Source organism: Ptychodera flava, chromosome 1 (genome assembly GCF_041260155.1).
Source record: "Ptychodera flava strain L36383 chromosome 1, AS_Pfla_20210202, whole genome shotgun sequence".
Lineage (NCBI taxonomy): Eukaryota > Metazoa > Hemichordata > Enteropneusta > Ptychoderidae > Ptychodera > Ptychodera flava.
Window position 1 is genome coordinate 48,523,245 of NC_091928.1, and position 19,421 is coordinate 48,542,665.

Genomic DNA, 19,421 nt, shown 5'->3' on the forward strand with positions numbered 1-19,421 from the left:
GTGCAGAGAAAACGAACAAAAGGGTGAACTCAGCAGTTAACGTTTAAACAAAATTTATTACGAAAATAAAACTAATTGCTAAGTTAGGGATAGGATACAAGCTTTAAAGTGTACAGACTACTTATCTCAGCTGGGACGGCAAAGCTCCAGTCTCAGAGTTGTAACAGTCAGTCGGATGAATGAACAGTCCTTTGGCTTGCAGGCTTGAAGCTGCACAAAGACCACAGTATAAATCCAGCGTTGACAGTGAAGGTCTTGAAAGTCTTGAGAATGACTACTGCTGGAGTTTAGTAACACACAAGAGACACGATCCCAAAAGTCTGACTGGAAGCTGTGCACGTCCCTTTTATAAAGGCATATAAGAACAATCTAGAACTTTTATTGACATGCTAATTACTGTTCTAAAATTATCTCCCTTACACAACTAATCAACTTTCCAGAACATTCCAAACATGACTAATTGAATTCAAGGTTGTGAGGTCATCAAGGGCAGTGACCTTGAGAATGTTCTAGACTAATTGAACTCAGTCATGATGAGTGTGGGGGAAATGACCTACATAACACACCCCCTCTTCAAAAAAAGAAAATTTTTCAAAGAAAAATCTTTCTTTTACAAATGTAATCTTGAAAAGGATTTAAGTACTCAAATTTGGTTTACTCTAAAGTAAAATTTCTTGAAAGTGAACAACAATAAAATTTCTTGAAAGTGAACAACAATAATTTCTAAATACGAGAGAGACAGTCTGCAATTAAATTGTCTCTGCCTTTGATATGTCTAATGTCAAGATTAAACTCCTGTAACATTAAACTCCATCTTAGCAATCTCTCTGATTTTTGCCTTTAAATTTCTGCAGAAAAACAAGAGGGTTGTGATCAATATAAACCACTATTGGCTGATTTGAAGAAGTAACATAAACTTCAAAATGCTGTAAAGCTAATATCAAAGATAAACACTCTTTTTCAATTGTAGAGTAGTTTCTCTGGGATTGGTTTCTCTGGGATTTGTTAAATTTGCTAAATTTGTTTAAAAATAGCAAACAGGATGATCGGTCCCATGACTATCCTCTTGCAATTTGGTATTGGAAAACTTGAAATGGCACTGAATTGGCATAAAGTATGCATGCAAAGTCCGGTTATTTGTATTGAGTTCTATAAAGTCATTGTTCGGCAAATACTTGGCTTCCTCCTGGAGATATTCCGCTTTCAGTCTGTCTGGATGTTGTTCCACTGGATTACTGTCGCAGACATCTTCGTTGTGATAGGTGATGTTTGTCCTCGTTGGAATGTCTTGGAACAAATGTTCATGGATTGGTTCTTTCAGCTGTTGTTGTTGTTCTGGCTGGAGGTGTGCCAACTTTGTAGACTCCAGCTTCTCCAGGATTTCTGAGTTCTGAAGCTTGACCGAGCCCAGCTTTGAGTTTAGAGTATTATCACTCAAGTCAGTTTCAGTATCACTATCTTCATAATGGTTTGAACTGACTGCACTGACAGGCTGAGTTATAGTAGGATTATCCCTATCCAAATATGGCTTAAGCATATTTATGTGACATAGCTGTTTTTGTTTTCGCCTGTCAGGTGTTATTATGATGTAATTTAAATCACTCAATTTCTTATCGATTAGATATGGCCCAAAGTAACGAGCATGGAGTGGTTTGCCAGGAATTGGAAGTAGAACAAGAACCTTTTGACCTAGTTCAAACTTCCGTTTTGAGGTGCTTTTATCATATCTGGTTTTCATTGACTGCTGAGATGACTCAAGATTTTCTCTGGCTAATTCACATGCTTTAGAGAGTTTTGTACGAAAATCTGACACATATTGCAAAATATTCAGACAATCATCGTCGTCAGACAGGAATTTCTCTTTAACGAGCTTAAGTGGGCCACGGACTGTATGTCCAAATACAAGCTCAAATGGGCTAAAACCAAGAGACTCTTGAATTGACTCTCTAACAGCAAAGAGCAAAAATGAATTCCTTCATCCCACTGCTTCTCTGTGTCAAACAGTAGGTCCTAATCATGTTTTTCAAAGTTTGATGAAATCGCTCAAGAGCACCCTGACTTTCTGGATGATAGGCGGATGACCTATACTGTTTAATGCCTAGCTGATCCATTACTTGTTGAAAAATACCAGACATAAAGTTGGAGCCTTGATCGGACTGGACACATTTAGGGAGGCCAAATAAAGTGAAAAATTTGACTAAAGCTCTCACTATAGTCTTTGTCTTTATGTTTCTCAGTGGTATGGCTTCTGGGAACCGAGTTGATGTACACATAATTGTCAACATGTACTCATTTTCCTGATCTTGTTTTTGGTAGGGGCCCAACACAGTCTATTAGAATCCTACTAAATGGTTCTTGAAATGCAGGAATTGGCTGTAAAGGGGCCTTTGGAATGGTCTGATTCGGCTTTCCTACCATTTGACATGTGTGACAAGTTTTACAGAAATGTGCTACATCCTGCCTGAGATTAGGCCAATAAAAGTGACTGAGAATTTTATGATAAGTTTTCCTGACTCCTAAGTGACCAGCCCAGGGCGTTTCATGGGCCAGGCGCAATATTTCAGCACGATAGGGCTTTGGAACCACAATTTGATGTTTTATAGCCCAATCGTCATCAACCAAGACATCTGGAGGTCTCCATTTACGCATGAGAATACCAGATTTTGTATAATAGGAAACAGAGCTATCTGAAGTTTTACCTTCATCATCTACCCTGTCAAACAAAGACAAAATATCTAGGTCTTTGTGTTGTTCTGCAATGAGATTTGATCTAGAAAATGTCTGACTTTGGTCAGCAGAAGTTTTACTGGAAGTTTCAAATCCACGAGGGATAACGGAATGATCCGTGTCAAACACCTGACTGAGAAAGGTGTCATTTAAGTCAACATCTGTGACATTATTTTTGAGAGTATTTTGATTCTCAGAAGTTTCTTTGACATGGCTCGAGTAATGGCACATGAAGGAAATAAATCGGGTATCTCTTGTTCAATTGGCTCTGGATCCTGATCTAAAGTAGGATTATCAGTCACAAGTGGATTAGTAATGACCTTGTCCCCAGCAAGGTCGTTTCCAAGAAGAAGGTGAATCCCTTCAAAAGGCAAAAAAGGCCTAATACCTAAAGTCACAGGTCCAGAAACAAAGTCCGAAGACAAATAGACATTATGGAGAGGAACAGGAATGTAGTCATTACAATCTACCCCCTTAATAAGAACTTTAGAACCTGAAAATGACTTTTCAGAAAACGGCAGGGTATCTGCCAACAAAAGAGACTGGGAAGCCCCGTATCTCTTAAAATTTTGATAGGGGTAGCGGAAGAGAAATCACTAGAAAGTGATATAAAACCATTATGAATAAATGGCTCGAAAATACCCATAATGCTATCCTGAGAAGAATTGACCTTGACATCATTAATTGGGGATGAGAGGGGTTTAACCTCAGAAATGTGTTGCACACATTATTAGACTCTAATTGAGTTGATGAAGAAATAAAGCCGGTTGGCTTAGATCCACTTTGACTACTTTGACCTTCACGTTTTCTTTTCAATTTGAAACACTCTGACATTAAATGGCCGTCTTTCTTGCAATAATTACAAGAAAGTGTACCGAACTGTTTGTCAGAAGGAGATTGAGACTTGGGATCTGATGATGTGGAAGTGTTACTTGAATTTTGTGAACTGTTGTCATTTGATTTCCTACTCTCCTTTGAAAAATTCTTGGATGAAAAGGAGGAGTTAAATTACCTGCATTGTTTCTGTATGAAAAGGACTGGGATGGTTTGCTGAGAAATGAAGATTTGTGGGTCAATGAATAATCTTCGGCCAAACGTGCAGCAACCTCCAATGTATCTGCCTTTTGTTCATTGATAAACGTCTTGATGTCACTCCGGATGCACCTTTTAAATTCCTCAATCAAAACAAGTTGTCGTAATTTGTCATAATTCTGACTAACCTTTTCAGAAGAACACCAACGATCAAACAGTTGTTCTTTTGTTCGAGCAAATTCAACATAAGTTTGATCTTTTACCTTCTCACAATCCCTAAATTTCTGACGGTAAGCTTCAGGCACCAATTCATAGCCCTTGAGAATTAATTCCTTCACAGAATCATAATCTGAAGCCTGCTCTACTGACAACTGAATGTAAATTTCTCTGGCTTTACCCACCAAAGCACTCTGCAAAAGCATAGACCAGGACTCCTTAGGCAACTCAGACTCTGAGCAATTTTCTCAAAATGAAGGAAATATTTATCAACATCCTTTTCTTGGAAAGGGGGAACTAACCTGAAATGCTTAGTGATGTCAAACTTGTCTGAAGGGAAGAATTTTCCTGACTGTCCAAGCTCCAAACGTTTCATTTCTAATCTTTCCTGCCTATCTTTCTCTCTGTGTCTTTCTTCCTTTCTAATTGCATTTGTATTTTTTCTTTTTCTAATGCCTGTCTCTCTTTTTCCATTTGTAATTCTAGTTTCTTGATCTCCAAATTTGTCTGCATTTCTAATTCTAATTTTTTGAGTTCGAAGGAAGACTCAGGCTCATAATCTTTTAAGGCAGACTCTTCAAAATGGCCAGAATTAACTAAATGTTTTGCAATCTTGAATTGAATTTCTCGCTTGCGCATAGATCTTTTGACATCTACTTTAAGGAAATTTGCCAGTGCTATGAGGTTGTCTTTTCTGAGGGAATCAAATGCGTCCTGATCAAGGTCATCCATAAATTCGTCTGGCTTGAATTCCGCCATGATTGAATTTCGCTGAGTTCACAGTATACAGTAGTTTTGAAAAGGCTGTCAAAATGTTGTCAAACGGCTCAAAATATTCGTATCCCGGACAAGCCCCCAATTTGTTACGTGCAGAGAAAACGAACAAAAGGGTGAACTCAGCAGTTAACGTTTAAAAAATTTATTACGAAAATAAAACTAATTGCTAAGTTAGGGATAGGATACAAGCTTTAAAGTGTACAGACTACTTATCTCAGCTGGGACGGCAAAGCTCCAGTCTCAGAGTTGTAACAGTCAGTTGGATGAATGAACAGTCCTTTGGCTTGCAGGCTTGAAGCTGCACAAAGACCACAGTATAAATCCAGCGTTGACAGTGAAGGTCTTGAAAAGTCTTGAGAATGACTACTGCTGGAGTTTAGTAACACACAAGAGACACGATCCCAAAAGTCTGACTGGAAGCTGTGCACGTCCCTTTTATAAAGGCATATAAGAACAATCTAGAACTTTTATTGACATGCTAATTACTGTTCTAAAATTATCTCCCTTACACAACTAATCAACTTTCCAGAACATTCCAAACATGACTAATTGAATTCAAGGTTGTGAGGTCATCAAGGGCAGTGACCTTGAGAATGTTCTAGACTAATTGAACTCAGGTCATGATGAGTGTGGGGAAATGACCTACATAACAATATATATATATATATATATATATATATATATATATTACGTAGAAAAATCAATCGTATAACAGCGAATTAAATATATCAATGCGCCGTTCGATTGTAATCTGGAAATCGTTGCGTTCGTGATGGATTTTCGTCAAACATGGAAATAAAGCATATGATTGTCATTGGCATCTGGCCTTAACCAAAACGTAAAGAGAGAAAACTATGATAAGCATACAATGAAAATATTAAGTCTAAACAAGATGTACCACGAGGGGGGAGACCATTCCCTCCTGATGTCAGTCAAATGGTCGTCTCCCCTTGGGCACATAGTCACATGTTTGGACTATAGCTCGTATATATAGGTTGGTTATCATTGCAGACTGAATGCTTGTTGCATATGCAATGATGTGATGCCAGAAATGTGAAGTGTGAGTCTTCAATTGGAAAATGTGTGAGCCCACGCTGTAATGGGTTGTTTGTATACTTGTTTCTTCAAACTGTAAAAGTGCCAGTTTCCTGGGCGGCGATGTGCGGTAACTACTGTCAGTATGTGGTAACAATAGCCAGACAGAGGCAAAAAGAAATTATTTTTAAAGAGAGTATTTTTAATCTTAATGTTTGGAATGTGCTCCAAATATCGTGGAGAACTGTGCTCACTTCTTGTACACTGTACGATAGTTCACTGCATTACTGCAGTAGAGCATTTAATTTGCCAAGTGCAACCAACATCAACCAACGACAGCACACTCAAGTTCACAATTGTTCTCATGCAAATCGATGCTTTTCTACAACAATCTTGGTATTGAGAACCGTGTCTTCTACATGACAATATTGTCTGCAAAAGCCTATTTGCAAGATTGAGCTGTTATGGTATTTTAACTTGAAAAAAAATGCTGAAGGAAAGAGCAGCTATCTGAACTTAATGGGTTTTAATAAGTTGTTATAGCATTTGAAGCTCTAAGATTTGCATTAGATTAAGTGTTGTCAGTTCCATCGAATCAAATTGGATTAGTACACTGTTATTTTTAAGGCCAAGAAAATTTAAAAGTTTGTTTCTCATCCTGGACATATTTTAAAAATGATGCGGTGACGCGATTTTTTTACTCTCAATTTTTTTATACTCCAGTCAACAAGAACGCGAAAGAAATGAAAACAACATACGAATACGCGCAGAGATGAATGCACAGCAGTGTTGCTTTATTATTTTGTATAGCAACAGTTCTGCGATTTGACTTTTAGAGCAGCAATGCACAGTTTAGACAGCGTAAAATAACAGTGATATATGTGTACGGTTCTGAATGGAATTTTATTATCAATTGTTACGGTTCTCTTATACAGCACTGTACTATGCACTATCGTTGCGTATTTTTGTGTTTATTTTCTTATTTCCTCATGAGCAGGAAAAAAGGTTCACCCAGCGAGTCTGAATTCACGCGCGAGAGAAAGAGAAGCAAACTTTTTATTTTTCTTTGCCTCGCCGGCTATTTTTAAGGTTTAAGCTGGTGTAAAGTCGCCTTGGCGTCCGATAAAAATCATGATAGACAGTTAGACAATCGTAACCGTGTACCCAACACTTAATAATGTATATAGCGTGCATAGTCTATTTCTACAAATCCCACGAAATCTGATGACCTGTTGAAAAAGTCAGAGTGGGATCGGATAAGAATCATGAGTACATAACTGGGCAATTATATTAACCGTGTACTCTGCACTTTACAATTTATATAGCGCACATGGTCGATTTCTACACTTCGACATGTCGCACGTTATCTGATGAGAATGCGACAACAAGCAACACAATTCAGTTTGATGGGCGGTGCTCCTTCACATGAACAAAGATTAATGTCTATAATGTCTACAAAACCCGATGCATATATTGCAAGTGACCCTGAAATCGCCACAGACTACAGAAACACATTTTGTATTTGTCGCCATTCTTTTAAATTAAGCAAATTGTGGATTTTCTCAGACGAACTGCAATATTTCACCGGTTTTCAGTCTGTCTTACAGCTCATGCCGGATAGTCAGCCCTCTTTTAGAGCATTCCGCTGTAATTCTTTGGTCAAACCATTCGTTCTGTGCTACAGTGAAGTGTTCCTTCCAGTTGCCAACCTGACCTTTGCGGATATATTTAGCGCCCTCTTCGAAATTTGTTTCATTGGTGATCGCCCATGTAGAATTGTCGTCGCCTTCTTTCTTCATGGATACAGCGCTACAACGTTCAGCGACCTTGTCGATACGCTCTGGAGCGAGAGGTCGACCAATGAATTCAGACACCCTGGATATGGTTGACTTCAGATCTTCTTTCATGTCTTCGTAGCTCAGGTGTAGAACATTATCACTAAGGCCATACTGTCGCCATGATGTCACGTGCTGCAGCCAGGGTCCAAACCAAACTTTGCCCTCAACAAAGGCATGCACCCACTCGTCCCATGTCAGCCTCATTTGACTAAATTTGATAGCCTTCATAAAGAAGTAATAGGACACGCATACATCTTTTGGATTTCTTGTAATGTAGATGATCTTACACTTTCTGTTGCCATTTCTCCATGAGGAGTGAAAATGCTGTGGATGCAGATGACACGCCAGTAACCTTGGAGACGGCATTTCTCTCAAGTTCTGCTTTACGTTGCCAACGTGTTCGCCATACAATCCCTCGACGACGTCGTCGGATCGCTCGTAGACGAAGCCAAGGCGTACAGCCCTGGCTGTTCCATCCAGGTACATGTTAAAGTCCGGGTACATTTTAGATATCACATTCATCATCCATAGGGTCCCAGATTTAGGAAACGTAGCCACAATGACATCACTGTCCCGCATATCCCAAGCTTTATCTATCTGGCGTTCTTCTATTGCCCCTGGATCGTGTATGGTAGCGCTGTAATAAGCCCCATCTTGCACGAACAGTGGCCACGAACTCTCCACAGCCGCCATTGCAGGTAGAGTGGTAAAGGTCCAAGAAAGGTACACGCATTCATTTAACTCGAAGGCGAGACCTTTTGGCAGGTCAGACCGGTATCTTAACAAAGGGTGACCTATTTTCATTTATGGTCTGATTACGATCGTAACCACCACAAACTTACTGACTGTCTTCCATGATATCCTCCTGGTAATTTTCACACTGGTGCATAAATGTGACAATCGATGCACTGTTTGTAAGAGAGAGACGCCACCTGAAAAATATGATGTATATGTATATCTATCTCTCTCTCTCTCTCTCTCTCTCTCTCTCTCTCTCTCTCTCTATATATATATATATATATATATATAGTGAAACCTGTCTAAACCTTTTCTAGTCCCTTCCCCACAGAATTCCATGTTTAAGGAACCTCTATAAACCGAACACCTCTGTAAACCGGACAGTTTTCTAAATCTCTTTGGTGTTCGGTTTAGACAGGTTTTAATATATATATATATATATATATATATATATATATATATATATATATATATATATATATATATATATATAATATATATATACATATACATGTATATGTATATTATATATATGACTTAATTTTTACTGTTGAAAACTTGATTTAGGTCCAAATCCTACTTCATAACTCCTACTAATAACTAGGCACATCACATACTAGTTTTGAGAATCCAAATACTCGTTACTTCAGCATATCGTATGAAGCAGTCGACGAAACATTGGTTTATGATCGGAGAAATGATACTCAACAAGCTTAAAACGTTGTTAGAAACTGGTGTAAAACCCTTTAAGATAATTGTAATCTTCAAAGATGGCCTGTGTTTAACTATATGATGAGCCCTAACATAATTATACCAAGTTACCCGAGATATTAATCATCAAATTACAGTTAAGGTCGAAAGAGAAATGATCGAAAGCCTTTTTATTTTAAACTTGAACTCTGCTTTTACCTAATCAACACAAAGACAATCTAAAATGCTTATATAATGTACTGGCTCAGGCCTCGAATGAGGAAAGTCAATACTGAAAATTAAAAGTGTCTAAATTTAGTTTGTATATGATCACAAACAAAAGTGTACATGTCCGACAACATGTATGCCGCCGTCTTTTCATTTTGTTTGTCTTACACGGTGTACTGCCCTATTCCCATTAAGAATATAGAGCATCAAGAGAACCATGAATGCTGCCCTCATACGACAAGTTTGAAGTTTGTAAGTTTGCCTATCTAAAGTTAAATGCCAGATAAGTACCTGACATGATTAATTTGCCAAAATTTCATGTAACAAAGCGCTGATAAGGATAAAATAGTTCTGATGATTTCGAATACCCATGTTTCCTGAACAAATGAACGTTGAAAATTCAAAAGAATAAGCTATTACAAACCTTTTGATGTTTTTAATCACTAAGATAGAGTTTTTCAAGTTGAATTATGAATTAAATTGTTAGCAGAAATGTCTTTTTCCTCTCCTTCCACTCTTTCGTTTTGTTTTAAACGCCAATCAATATCTCTTCATTTTGGACTGATATGGCTATAGGTTAAATGTTTCAACATTTTATGGCAGAGGGCGCACAAATCACACATCTTCCAAAAAAGATACTAGGAGGCGTTCAGTTATTAAGGTCGTGTGGGCCGGCAAAATCCAGGGGTCACCTAAAATTTGAAAACTGTAAAGGGGTCAAGTTTTTTTCAAACAGCAAAGAGGGGGTGCACTTGATTATTATAAGCACCAATACCGTCAAATAGCAGTTTCAGTGTACAAAAATATACTCGGAAACAAAAATCATTTTCTGCAGTCATTTCACTATCATTATTTTAGACTGATATGGCTATAGGTTAAAGGTTTCAAAATTTTTTGGTAGAGGGCGCACAAATCAACCATCTTCCCGAAAAGATTTTAGGAAGCGTTCATTTATTCAGGCCTTGGGTTGGCCGGCAAAATACAGGGGTCACCTTAAATTTGAAAATTGTAAAGGAGTCACGTATTTTTCAAACAGCAATGAGGGGGTTCACACGATTTTGATAAGTACCAATCCCGTCAAATGGCAGGTTCAGTGCACAAAAATATTCGGTGAAATAAAAATGGTTTTTCTGCATGATTTGATTGGTCATTTAACTATCTTTTGAATAAAATAATATGCATAATCTGTCACATGAATATTTTGCCTTGGCAACTCTATAAAGGCTTGCCTTCTTGTAAATTGAGCTCGCTGAGGGCAAATTAACGATTACTATCAGCCTTTAACTCACGTAAGGCAATGATTAGTTGCAAACTATATTGCATACGTTAAACTGAAACCTGGCACTGATACATAGAAAAGTTTCCTTTGTGCTGTTGCATACCACTACCGTTGATATCTGACCACTTTTCAAAAGATGAAGAAACCTTATCTGCATAAGCAAACACAAAGGCTGGAATATAGACAAAAAGTTTCAGTAATTTGTTCTTCATGTCAATTATCAAGAAGAAAGAAATACATAAATAAACTTTTTTTGTTTTATAACTCTTAAATAAATACAAAAATATGTTTATTCATCTACTTTACAGTAAAAGCATCTTTCAGATCGCATTACTGTGCAGTGAAATAACAGACTCAGAGCTTTTGCCGAGGAAGAGGATGATGATGTTGTAATCCATGAAATTGGCAGCAGCACAAGTGATGAACTGTTTTGAATCCGGTATTGATAAGAATATCTTATTCATAAAACTTCCAAAATAGGTAAATGATCAACCAATATCAGAGGTCCAGTCGATTTGAGATTTTCGGAGGCCATTCATCCATCCCCGCAAACGTGGCAATTAATGACAGCTCAGTTCTGGGGTTTGGTGTGACCGAATATATTTGCAGAGATTACTGTTTTCACTTTTATCGTAAAATCCTTACTGTTTTTAATTCCCATTCTCACAAATCAAAAAGACAGGTAATCCAAATTGACAGCGTAAACACTTTGAACATGACTGAATGTAAATGCCGTTCCGGATCAACTGCGGACTTTGTACTGCACATGCGTGGAATGCTATCCCATGATAATCCCATGATGTTGTCATTAAACCCTCTAAGCCAGTAGAAAAAACTTGACGCGGAGTCCAGGCTGGATTTGCCTGATAAAATGCACGGGGAATTAATAATAACGTGTTCCTTTGTCGACAAGGACTTGAGCAACAGATCAGTGCTGAGAACGTTATAAAGTTCTACACCTTGGCGTCAGATATGTATAAAATATCATCAGACTGCTGTGGAAATCATCTTCAAATGAAAATACTGGGACATGTTTTATTTGAGGGACATGTTTTGAAATCTTAACAAATGTTCATAAGATTGATGTTTAGGGAAAAGTGCAAACACGGTATCTCACAGTACTGAAAAGGTCGAGAAGTGAAAAGACATAAACAAAGAGTATTTCTGAATATAAAAAAAGATTTATTACAAAGACATCCGCTTACATGCAGGTAAATTTTATTCTTTGCATTTTTGTATGAAGTGCCATACCTTTGATCAATTGTATCGACTAACCCATTGATTCATTCATTCAGTGATTAATAATATGTTATTTCGACTACGTTCATCAGTGAGTGCAAACACCCCGGTCTCGCATATGTTGAAATGAAAACTATGTGAGTATCTTGATAGTATTCATACCGAAGAAAATTATAAATTTGAAACGTTGTATTTAACAGTTCGGTCTAAATTATTGTATTAAAAATGCGTGAAAATTGAAACTATCTTTCATATCTTTGTACAAAAAAGGTGAAAAAAGCTGAAGATCTGGTGGACGGAATTTTCCTCATGTAATGATCAACAGTGAAGGTTGTTGCACTGCAGGGTTGTCTTTGAAAGTTCACTCTCTGCTAATTAAAGTGATCTTACACTGCATGAGGCACGATAAATAACGTTCATTAAACTTTTCACCGATTCATTTTGCATACTTCTTTGATGTTTAAAATCTTCTGACAACAACAAGGTATTCTCGGGTACAGTCATGTGCCGGTTAGAGAAGTAAAAACTACAAGAAAGTAAAATACTGCACAGCCGATATTGAAAGGCTTGACAAAACAGAAGTTCAAGAACAACTTATAGCTGTTGTTACCCAAGTTTGCCAGTTCTTTGTTACTTCCCTGGATACATGTTTTGGTCAACGTTGGCTTTATAACCCTCCGATAATGTGTACATTTATTCATCACAAAAGTTATTCTGTGTTAAAGTACTGTAAAAATGGTAATTTTAAGAGATCGTTTCAAATGCACCGATTATTCGTTTCAACATAAGTTTTAAAAGTATTCCATATTATATGGAGTTCTCAAAATTTTGTTCATTTTTTATTGTGCAAATAAAGTTATGAACTTCCTGAAAGTTCCCCAAGTTGTCGACACGAACAAATCGAATGGTCATAAGGATAAAATCATACTTTTGTTGTCTCGGGGGCCTAAGGTTCGCCCTAAAACAATCTGTTGATGAGGCCTTACGCGACAGAAACAGACTGTTTAGGGTGACTCTCTGGCTCGAAGGAAAACAAACGCATGATATCAGCAGAATACGGCCAGTGAATATATATGTTTTGTAACACACCTCATCCAAATTTCCCGCCAAGATATCGAAAAATTCTTCGACTGTCATCACTCATCTCAATTGCAGGCGACACTGCTTTTTTCTCTGCGCATGCGTAGACGGCATTCCTAAACTTCCCCTGTCACCAGTCTTTTCAAGCTGTTTACTGGTAAACAGTTTCCGAAACCGTTGACCCGTAACTTGCTCTTTTTTATTTGAATATATTTTATTGGTCACGGTAAATAAGGGGTTACAGTGCTTGTCAGAAAGGTGTAACAGTACAGTTCTCAATTATTATTGATTGGTGGTAGTTTTTAAATCCATTTACAACAATGCTTCTCTAACTTGTCTTTTTCTAGAGCAATTTCAAACTCTTGTGGTAATTTCAACTTAGTGCTTAAGGTAGAATGCACCTCGGGTACAGATATTCGGATTCTCTAACTTTCACAGTTTTTTCTGCAGTGATTTATCACTTGTGGGGCTCATTTTAAAGCTCTTGGTGCAAGAAAGATTTTTGCCGTCTTGAAAATAACAACTGTTATTTTTCTCCATAGAGTTAATACTAGGTTAGCGGCCATTTTGGATTTCAAATATCGGTAATTGTGTAAAAAAAACTGTGTAATTTGTCTCTCTAGTACCAACATTTACCTGATTTTTATTCTTGATTTTGAAAGAGAATGCTTGAAAGATATTTTGACTTAAGTTTGAGCTAAAAGTTTAAACCTTTTATCTAAAAAGTTTAAACCTTTTATTTTTGAGGCGCATACTACCTTAACTTGTAGCAAATACAGCATGAATGAAGGACTCCCACTATTATTCGTTTGCATTGCATAAATAAATATTTTTGCTGTAGTACGAGACAATTGTAAATAAATAGGGCACCTGTGTCTCAAAATCGTCAACCTTAAAAGCTAGCCCTGAAGGCGAGAAAAAGAGACTCTTTGTAGACATTGGAAAAGCTCGCCCTAGAAGTCAGAGAATTTACACGAGTAAAGTAAATGGTCTAAAAGGCGCAGAGTCAAAATTGGCCCTTTACCCTTCTGTAGAGACCATAGTTGTTGTACAAGATATGATAAAGGAGTTTAAATTTATAGCTCTCTTTACACGTATCAGCATCAAGCCGCATACCATGTGACTGTACATTAACGAATCACAAAAAAGAGCACTAGTTTTGATGAGGTGTGCTACAATAAAATTTGCTACCAGTATAGAACTATGAAGTAATCTTCACCAGGATATACACTTACCGGGGGTTGGTTTACTCAAGGTGTTGTTTTAAATATGTGTCTGTGGGAGACTTTAAATTTACACCAGAACGAATGAAATTGTCACTGAGTACATCAGGATAACAGATTAATCCCTTACCCGTGCTTAGATACATCCCGTAGGACACAAGGCCAGCAGACCATGTCCGGTCTAAGGACGGGTACATAAAATTAGCATCGTAATACCAGGTATTTGCCCTGTGTAGATTTTCCTTGGGGTAAGACAAATGGCTGGAGAAGATCTTACAGGTATTTCAGGTTGGCTGTGAATAACTGCATGTTCATCACACATGTGTTGATGAGGCAGATATCAAAGTTGCCTACTCATTTAGTCATTGACTAGAAAAACACGAATTAAGTCTCTCTGGTCTTAGGAAAGACACATCGCTAATTTGTAAGAAAAGCATACAAAGGAATGTTCTGGACTTGGCAGAGACGGATCACTATTGCTAGAACACAGGTTGCCAGTGAATGAACTCTTTCATGTAAACAGAAAGGAAATTGACCCTATGTCTTTCCTACGACCATAGAGACTTTCGTGTTAAGGCGTTAACGGGGTTAAAAACCGGAAAGGATCTAACGACCCCACTGTGACTTGGCACTACACTTCCATCCTGTGTCTATGATCTCCGACTCGATTAGATATTCTGCTAATTTGTTTAGAAATATATCAAATTTAATCATCAAGCGTTTTGATCGATATCGATCATCTCGTCTCTGCTGTATGCCATCACGTGGCTGGCTGTGTGTGACGACTGGAGTAATTTTTCAGGGCTGGGGTGAGAGTCTGTGATAACTGAGCTTCTATCTGTCGGTTTAGAGTGGTCACTTTCTCTCGCAATTTTTGCCGAAAGAGTCGCAGCCTTTGAAAGACACTTTGGGTGAAACTTGTAGTGAAGTCTTCTGCGATGTTTCTTGATTATTTCCTTTTTACCATGATGCCTCAAAGCCCGCGCTTTTTTCTGATAGGTCATGACCTTTCGGTTCCCTTTTCTTTCCCCCCATTGTTTTGCGATCTCCTCTTTCCGGTTTCCGACAAAGCGGAAGACACCATCTTCCTTGTTGACCCAGGTCACGCGCCTTGGCTCGGTTGAGTCATTGAGACTCTCTAGTAGAAATTTCCAGAGGATTGGGTGACTCTTCTTCGCTGGAAAACAAGTAAACAGTAGTTAAGGTAAAATGCGCAACTGGAACAATCGTCAGGACTGTCAAAATTTTACAATATTCCTTTTGCCTACCACTTGTCGGGGCTCATTTTGAAGCTTATCGAGTAAATAAAGTTTTGCCTTTTTAGTTTTATAAAAATCGAGAATTTTATTTGCCAACATAAACATTGATAATATTGGACAATTTGTTTCTCTAATGTCAAAATATGCACTGTGACTCCAATTTTTATTCCTGATGTTGAAAGAAAATGGCTGAAAGTTTGCTCGAGGAAAGTTGAGCATAAGTTCAAGAATTTCATTTTCGAGGTAAGAACTACTTAAATTTTGTTATAAAGACTTGTCATAGAATGAACCTGTCGACCATTTCTCTGCTCTCTCAAAGTTGCCCCAGCTCATCGTCGATCTGGCAGTATAGTTACAGCTCCACCTACGTTCAATATTGGTTTCCGCTTGCTTTTAATGACACTGAGAATTGACAGTTCAGACAACTAATTGCTGTGTTTGTTTGGCTTACGTTTCAAAGCTTCTGGTGGTTTCGGTTTCGGTGGTCTGCCCCTTTTCCGCCTTGGTGGTTGCGATTCAACCGGCTCCTTCGTGTTGGTAACTAGGTTTTGGTTGATTGCCATGGTATAGGCATTTATAGGCGGTTGGTCAGAGTGGGATCTGGATTGTGTACCGTCTAAATGGCCCACCACGGAACTCATGTTAAAGTCACTATAAAATGGCATTTTCTCGACACATCTGGAAACCGGCGACGTCGTACTCATGTCAAGTGGCTGATATCCTGAGATTGTGTTGGTATAGGATGCGCTGAGCACGTTTACACTGTCTCTATCTGGGGCAAACGAACTGGTACCGTCAGTATGGTCACAGTCTGTCGGTTGAGGGACTGTGATATTGTGAAACCGCTCAGCTTCTTCAGAGCTGCTTAATGTATTGTGTATCTGTGTGAGAGAGAGAGAGAGAGAGAGAGAGAGAGAGAGAGAGAGAGAGAGAGGGAGAGAGAGAGAGAGAGAGAGAGAGAGAGAGAGAGAGAACTATGACAAAGCCTTTCAGCATACTTCGGAAAATACGATCATGTATTAGGGTAATTGACTCAGAAATGCGATCAAAGTCTGCCTCGAAAGTATCCCTTAGACATGTTCTATGTAGAAAGATTTATAAGTCTATAAACTATGTAGCTGTACGTCAATAGAGATGCTAGATGCTTTCCACGTGCTATGCAAGTGCCCTCACTCAAAACGACCGGACGACGAAAGTGACGCTGATCGTCAACGCCTTTTGAGAATATGCATGTGCCTGTTTTACGTGCCTATTATCATTGAAACAATATTCATATCTTTACGCGCCGCTCTCCAACGCCCTTTGCGCGCTTAATTGTCCCTGTGAAGTTCAAATCTCCAGATGTTCAGTTTATCAGTAGCGAGACCCTTAAAAATTGGACAATTATATACTCTTCCGAAAGGAGCATGTAATATATAAAATTAATGTGCTCCTAAATCAGTTACTTCTGAATCATTATGTCGTTGATAGCGAAAAATTTATACCTGCTGACATATGACCCTATGCTGTAGCCAACGATGGCTTGTGCAGAGTCCTGTGTAAAGGATTCATGATATTTAATGCTATCAGTCAGAAGTAAAGGATTATGATATCATAAGGTGGACTCTCTAACAATCTCGGATTCCATGCATTTTATTACACTCGGTAACGAGGCCTGTTTATCAATGTGAACCGCACACCTTGCCATGGCAACAGCCAGACGCGCAACCATCGAGTGACCTTGATTTCATATCAGTTTGGCAATTCGTGTCACAACAATACCCTTATCTTCCATGAGCATTGAAAACAGCACCATAAGGAAATAATTTGAATAATTGCTCAAATTTGCTGACTACTGTGGTCTGAAGTACAAGTTAAGTGCCAATGCAAATGCCGGGAGCAACAGTGACTAAAGTTCAGCTGACAAGCGACAGGGTTGCTGACGGAATAACGCAACAATGGCGTCCGCTGTGTCTACACTATTTTCAATCATATAATTTGCCAAAAACCCTGATACATATTCAAAAATGTGATTAATTCGCCCATTACCCCGCAATTTCACGGTCTAGCTCAAAGAATTTCGATTTTAAGTTTCATAGTGGCAATCATGTAATTTAAAAATAAGCTGGCGATAAAATGCTCATTTTAGATAAAAGTTCGTGTCACTAAATACTAATAACATCATGGGTATTATACGAAGGAATTTTCTATGTAAAATATATAAGCTAATTATTTTTATATATAGAAGTTATTCCTGGTCGGTGTACGCGGGGCTACGTCATCGACAAGGTATCATTGAACTCTTTCAAGCCCGCAACGTTCGACATGTGAGGCATAATATTATATACCTATATATATTATATATATTATATATATATATATATATATATATATATATATATATATATATATATATATATATATATATATATATATATTTACATAGTAAAATCAATCGTATAACAGCGAATCAATATATCAATGCGCCGTTCGATTATGAAAATCGTTTCGTTCTTGATGGATTTTCGTCACACAAGGAAATAAAGCATATGATTGTGATTTGCATCTGGCCTTAACAAAAATATACAGAGAGAAAAACTATGAGAGGACATTAAGCCCAAACAAGATGTACCTCGAGGAGGAGACCATTTCCCCTTGGGCACATAGTCCCATGTTTTGACTATAGCTCGTATACATACGTTGGTTATCATTGCAGACTGAGGGCTTGTTGCATTTAAAATGATGTGATGAAAGAAATGTTAGTGCGAGTCTTCAATTGGTAGAAAATATGTATGAGCCCACGCTGTCATTGGTTGTTTGTATACTTGTGTCTTCAGACTTTAAAAATGCCAGTTTTCCTGAAAGGCGATGTGCGGTAATTACTGTGCTTAGGAACTATGTACGTGTCGTTATCATGTTTACCCGTTGAGTTTATTCTTTTCAGTCTGAGCTAGGAGCAGGGAATTTAATGATGGGTATGTGTGTGTAATGTTTGTTTGTTTGCAAAACAATCTCTAGTGCTATGGTTATGTTATGTAGCCTTTTGTACATAGTGATCTTTGTCACTAAACAGTAACAATAGCCAGGCAAAGAGAACAAAAGAGATTTTGCGAATTATTTAATATTCATATTTTGAATCTTTTCAAATATGGTGTAGAACTGTGCTCAATTATTGTACAATAGATAACTGTATTACCTGGAGCAGTAAATTTGCTGAGTACAACCAACATCAATCAACAACAAAGCACAAGGTATTGTAAGTTCACAAACTTTAATGGCGTTCTCATGCAAATTAATGCTTTACTACAACAATCGCCAAATTCAGAGCCTGCCTTCTATATGACAATATTGTCTGTATTAGTATCTTTACAAAATTGAGCTTGTTATAGTATCTTAGTTGAAAAAATAATGTAGAAAAGAGCAGCTGTCACAGGGAGACTCCTGTCGATTAAAATTATTGTGTAATTTTAAGTAAAGTTATTTTTGCATTTTGAAACTACAAGACTTGCATAGATTCAGTGTTGTCAGTTCCATTGAATCCAATTAGTACTGTTATTTGTAACCGACTATTTTTAAGGTTCAACCCGGTGTAAAATCGCCGTGGGGCCCTATAAAAATTATAATAGACAGTTAGGCAATCGTAACCGTTTACCCGACACTTCAATTTGTATAGCGTGCATAGTCTATTTCTTACGTAATCTGATGACCTGGTGTGTAAAAGTCACAGTGGCATCGGATAAGAATCATGATTACACAGCTGGGCAATTACATCAACCGTGTACCTTGCACTTCACAATTTATATAGCGCACATAGTCTACTTCTACATTTCTACATCTCGCACGTAATCCAATGAGAATGCGACAATAAGCAACACAATTCAGTTTCATGGGCGATGGCCTTTACATGAATAGAGATTAATGTCTATTAATGTCTTCAAAACCCTTTGCATATATTGTAAGTGACCCTGAAATCGCCACAGACTACAGCAACACATTTTGTATTTGTTGTCATTCATTTAAATCAAGCAAATTGAGGATTTTCTCAGACGAACTGCAATATTCCACCGGTTGTCAGTCTGTC

The 19,421-nt window shown here is 37.8% G+C and overlaps 2 protein-coding genes across 2 annotated transcripts; both read right to left on the reverse strand.

Annotated features, from left to right (window-relative positions):
- Positions 1–7,388: 7,388 nt before the first annotated feature.
- On the reverse strand, positions 7,389–8,318 carry LOC139145312 (sulfotransferase 2A1-like). Its single transcript, XM_070716404.1, has one exon. It carries the CDS (start codon positions 8,316–8,318, stop codon positions 7,389–7,391), a length of 930 nt encoding a protein of 309 aa, XP_070572505.1.
- Positions 8,319–11,721: 3,403 nt separating this feature from the next.
- LOC139140017 (transcriptional regulator ERG homolog) lies at positions 11,722–16,236 on the reverse strand. The gene is made up of 2 exons (XM_070709012.1): positions 15,813–16,236; positions 11,722–15,279 (listed from the first exon to the last, which is right to left on the reverse strand). Exons 1-2 carry the CDS (start codon positions 16,063–16,065, stop codon positions 14,816–14,818), a joined length of 717 nt encoding a protein of 238 aa, XP_070565113.1. The 5' UTR covers positions 16,066–16,236; the 3' UTR covers positions 11,722–14,815.
- Positions 16,237–19,421: the final 3,185 nt, after the last annotated feature.

What these genes read in the sequence shown, in the direction of transcription:
- LOC139145312 (XM_070716404.1), bottom strand. Translation starts at nt 8,318, where the DNA reads ATGGCGGCTGTGGAGAGTTCGTGGCCACTGTTCGTGCAAGATGGGGCT.
- LOC139140017 (XM_070709012.1), bottom strand. Translation starts at nt 16,065, where the DNA reads ATGAGTACGACGTCGCCGGTTTCCAGATGTGTCGAGAAAATGCCATTT. An exon ending in ACCACCAGAAGCTTTGAAAC is followed by an intron (nt 15,280 to 15,812) that starts GTAAGCCAAACA and finishes CTTGTTTTCCAG; the next exon opens with CGAAGAAGAGTCACCCAATC.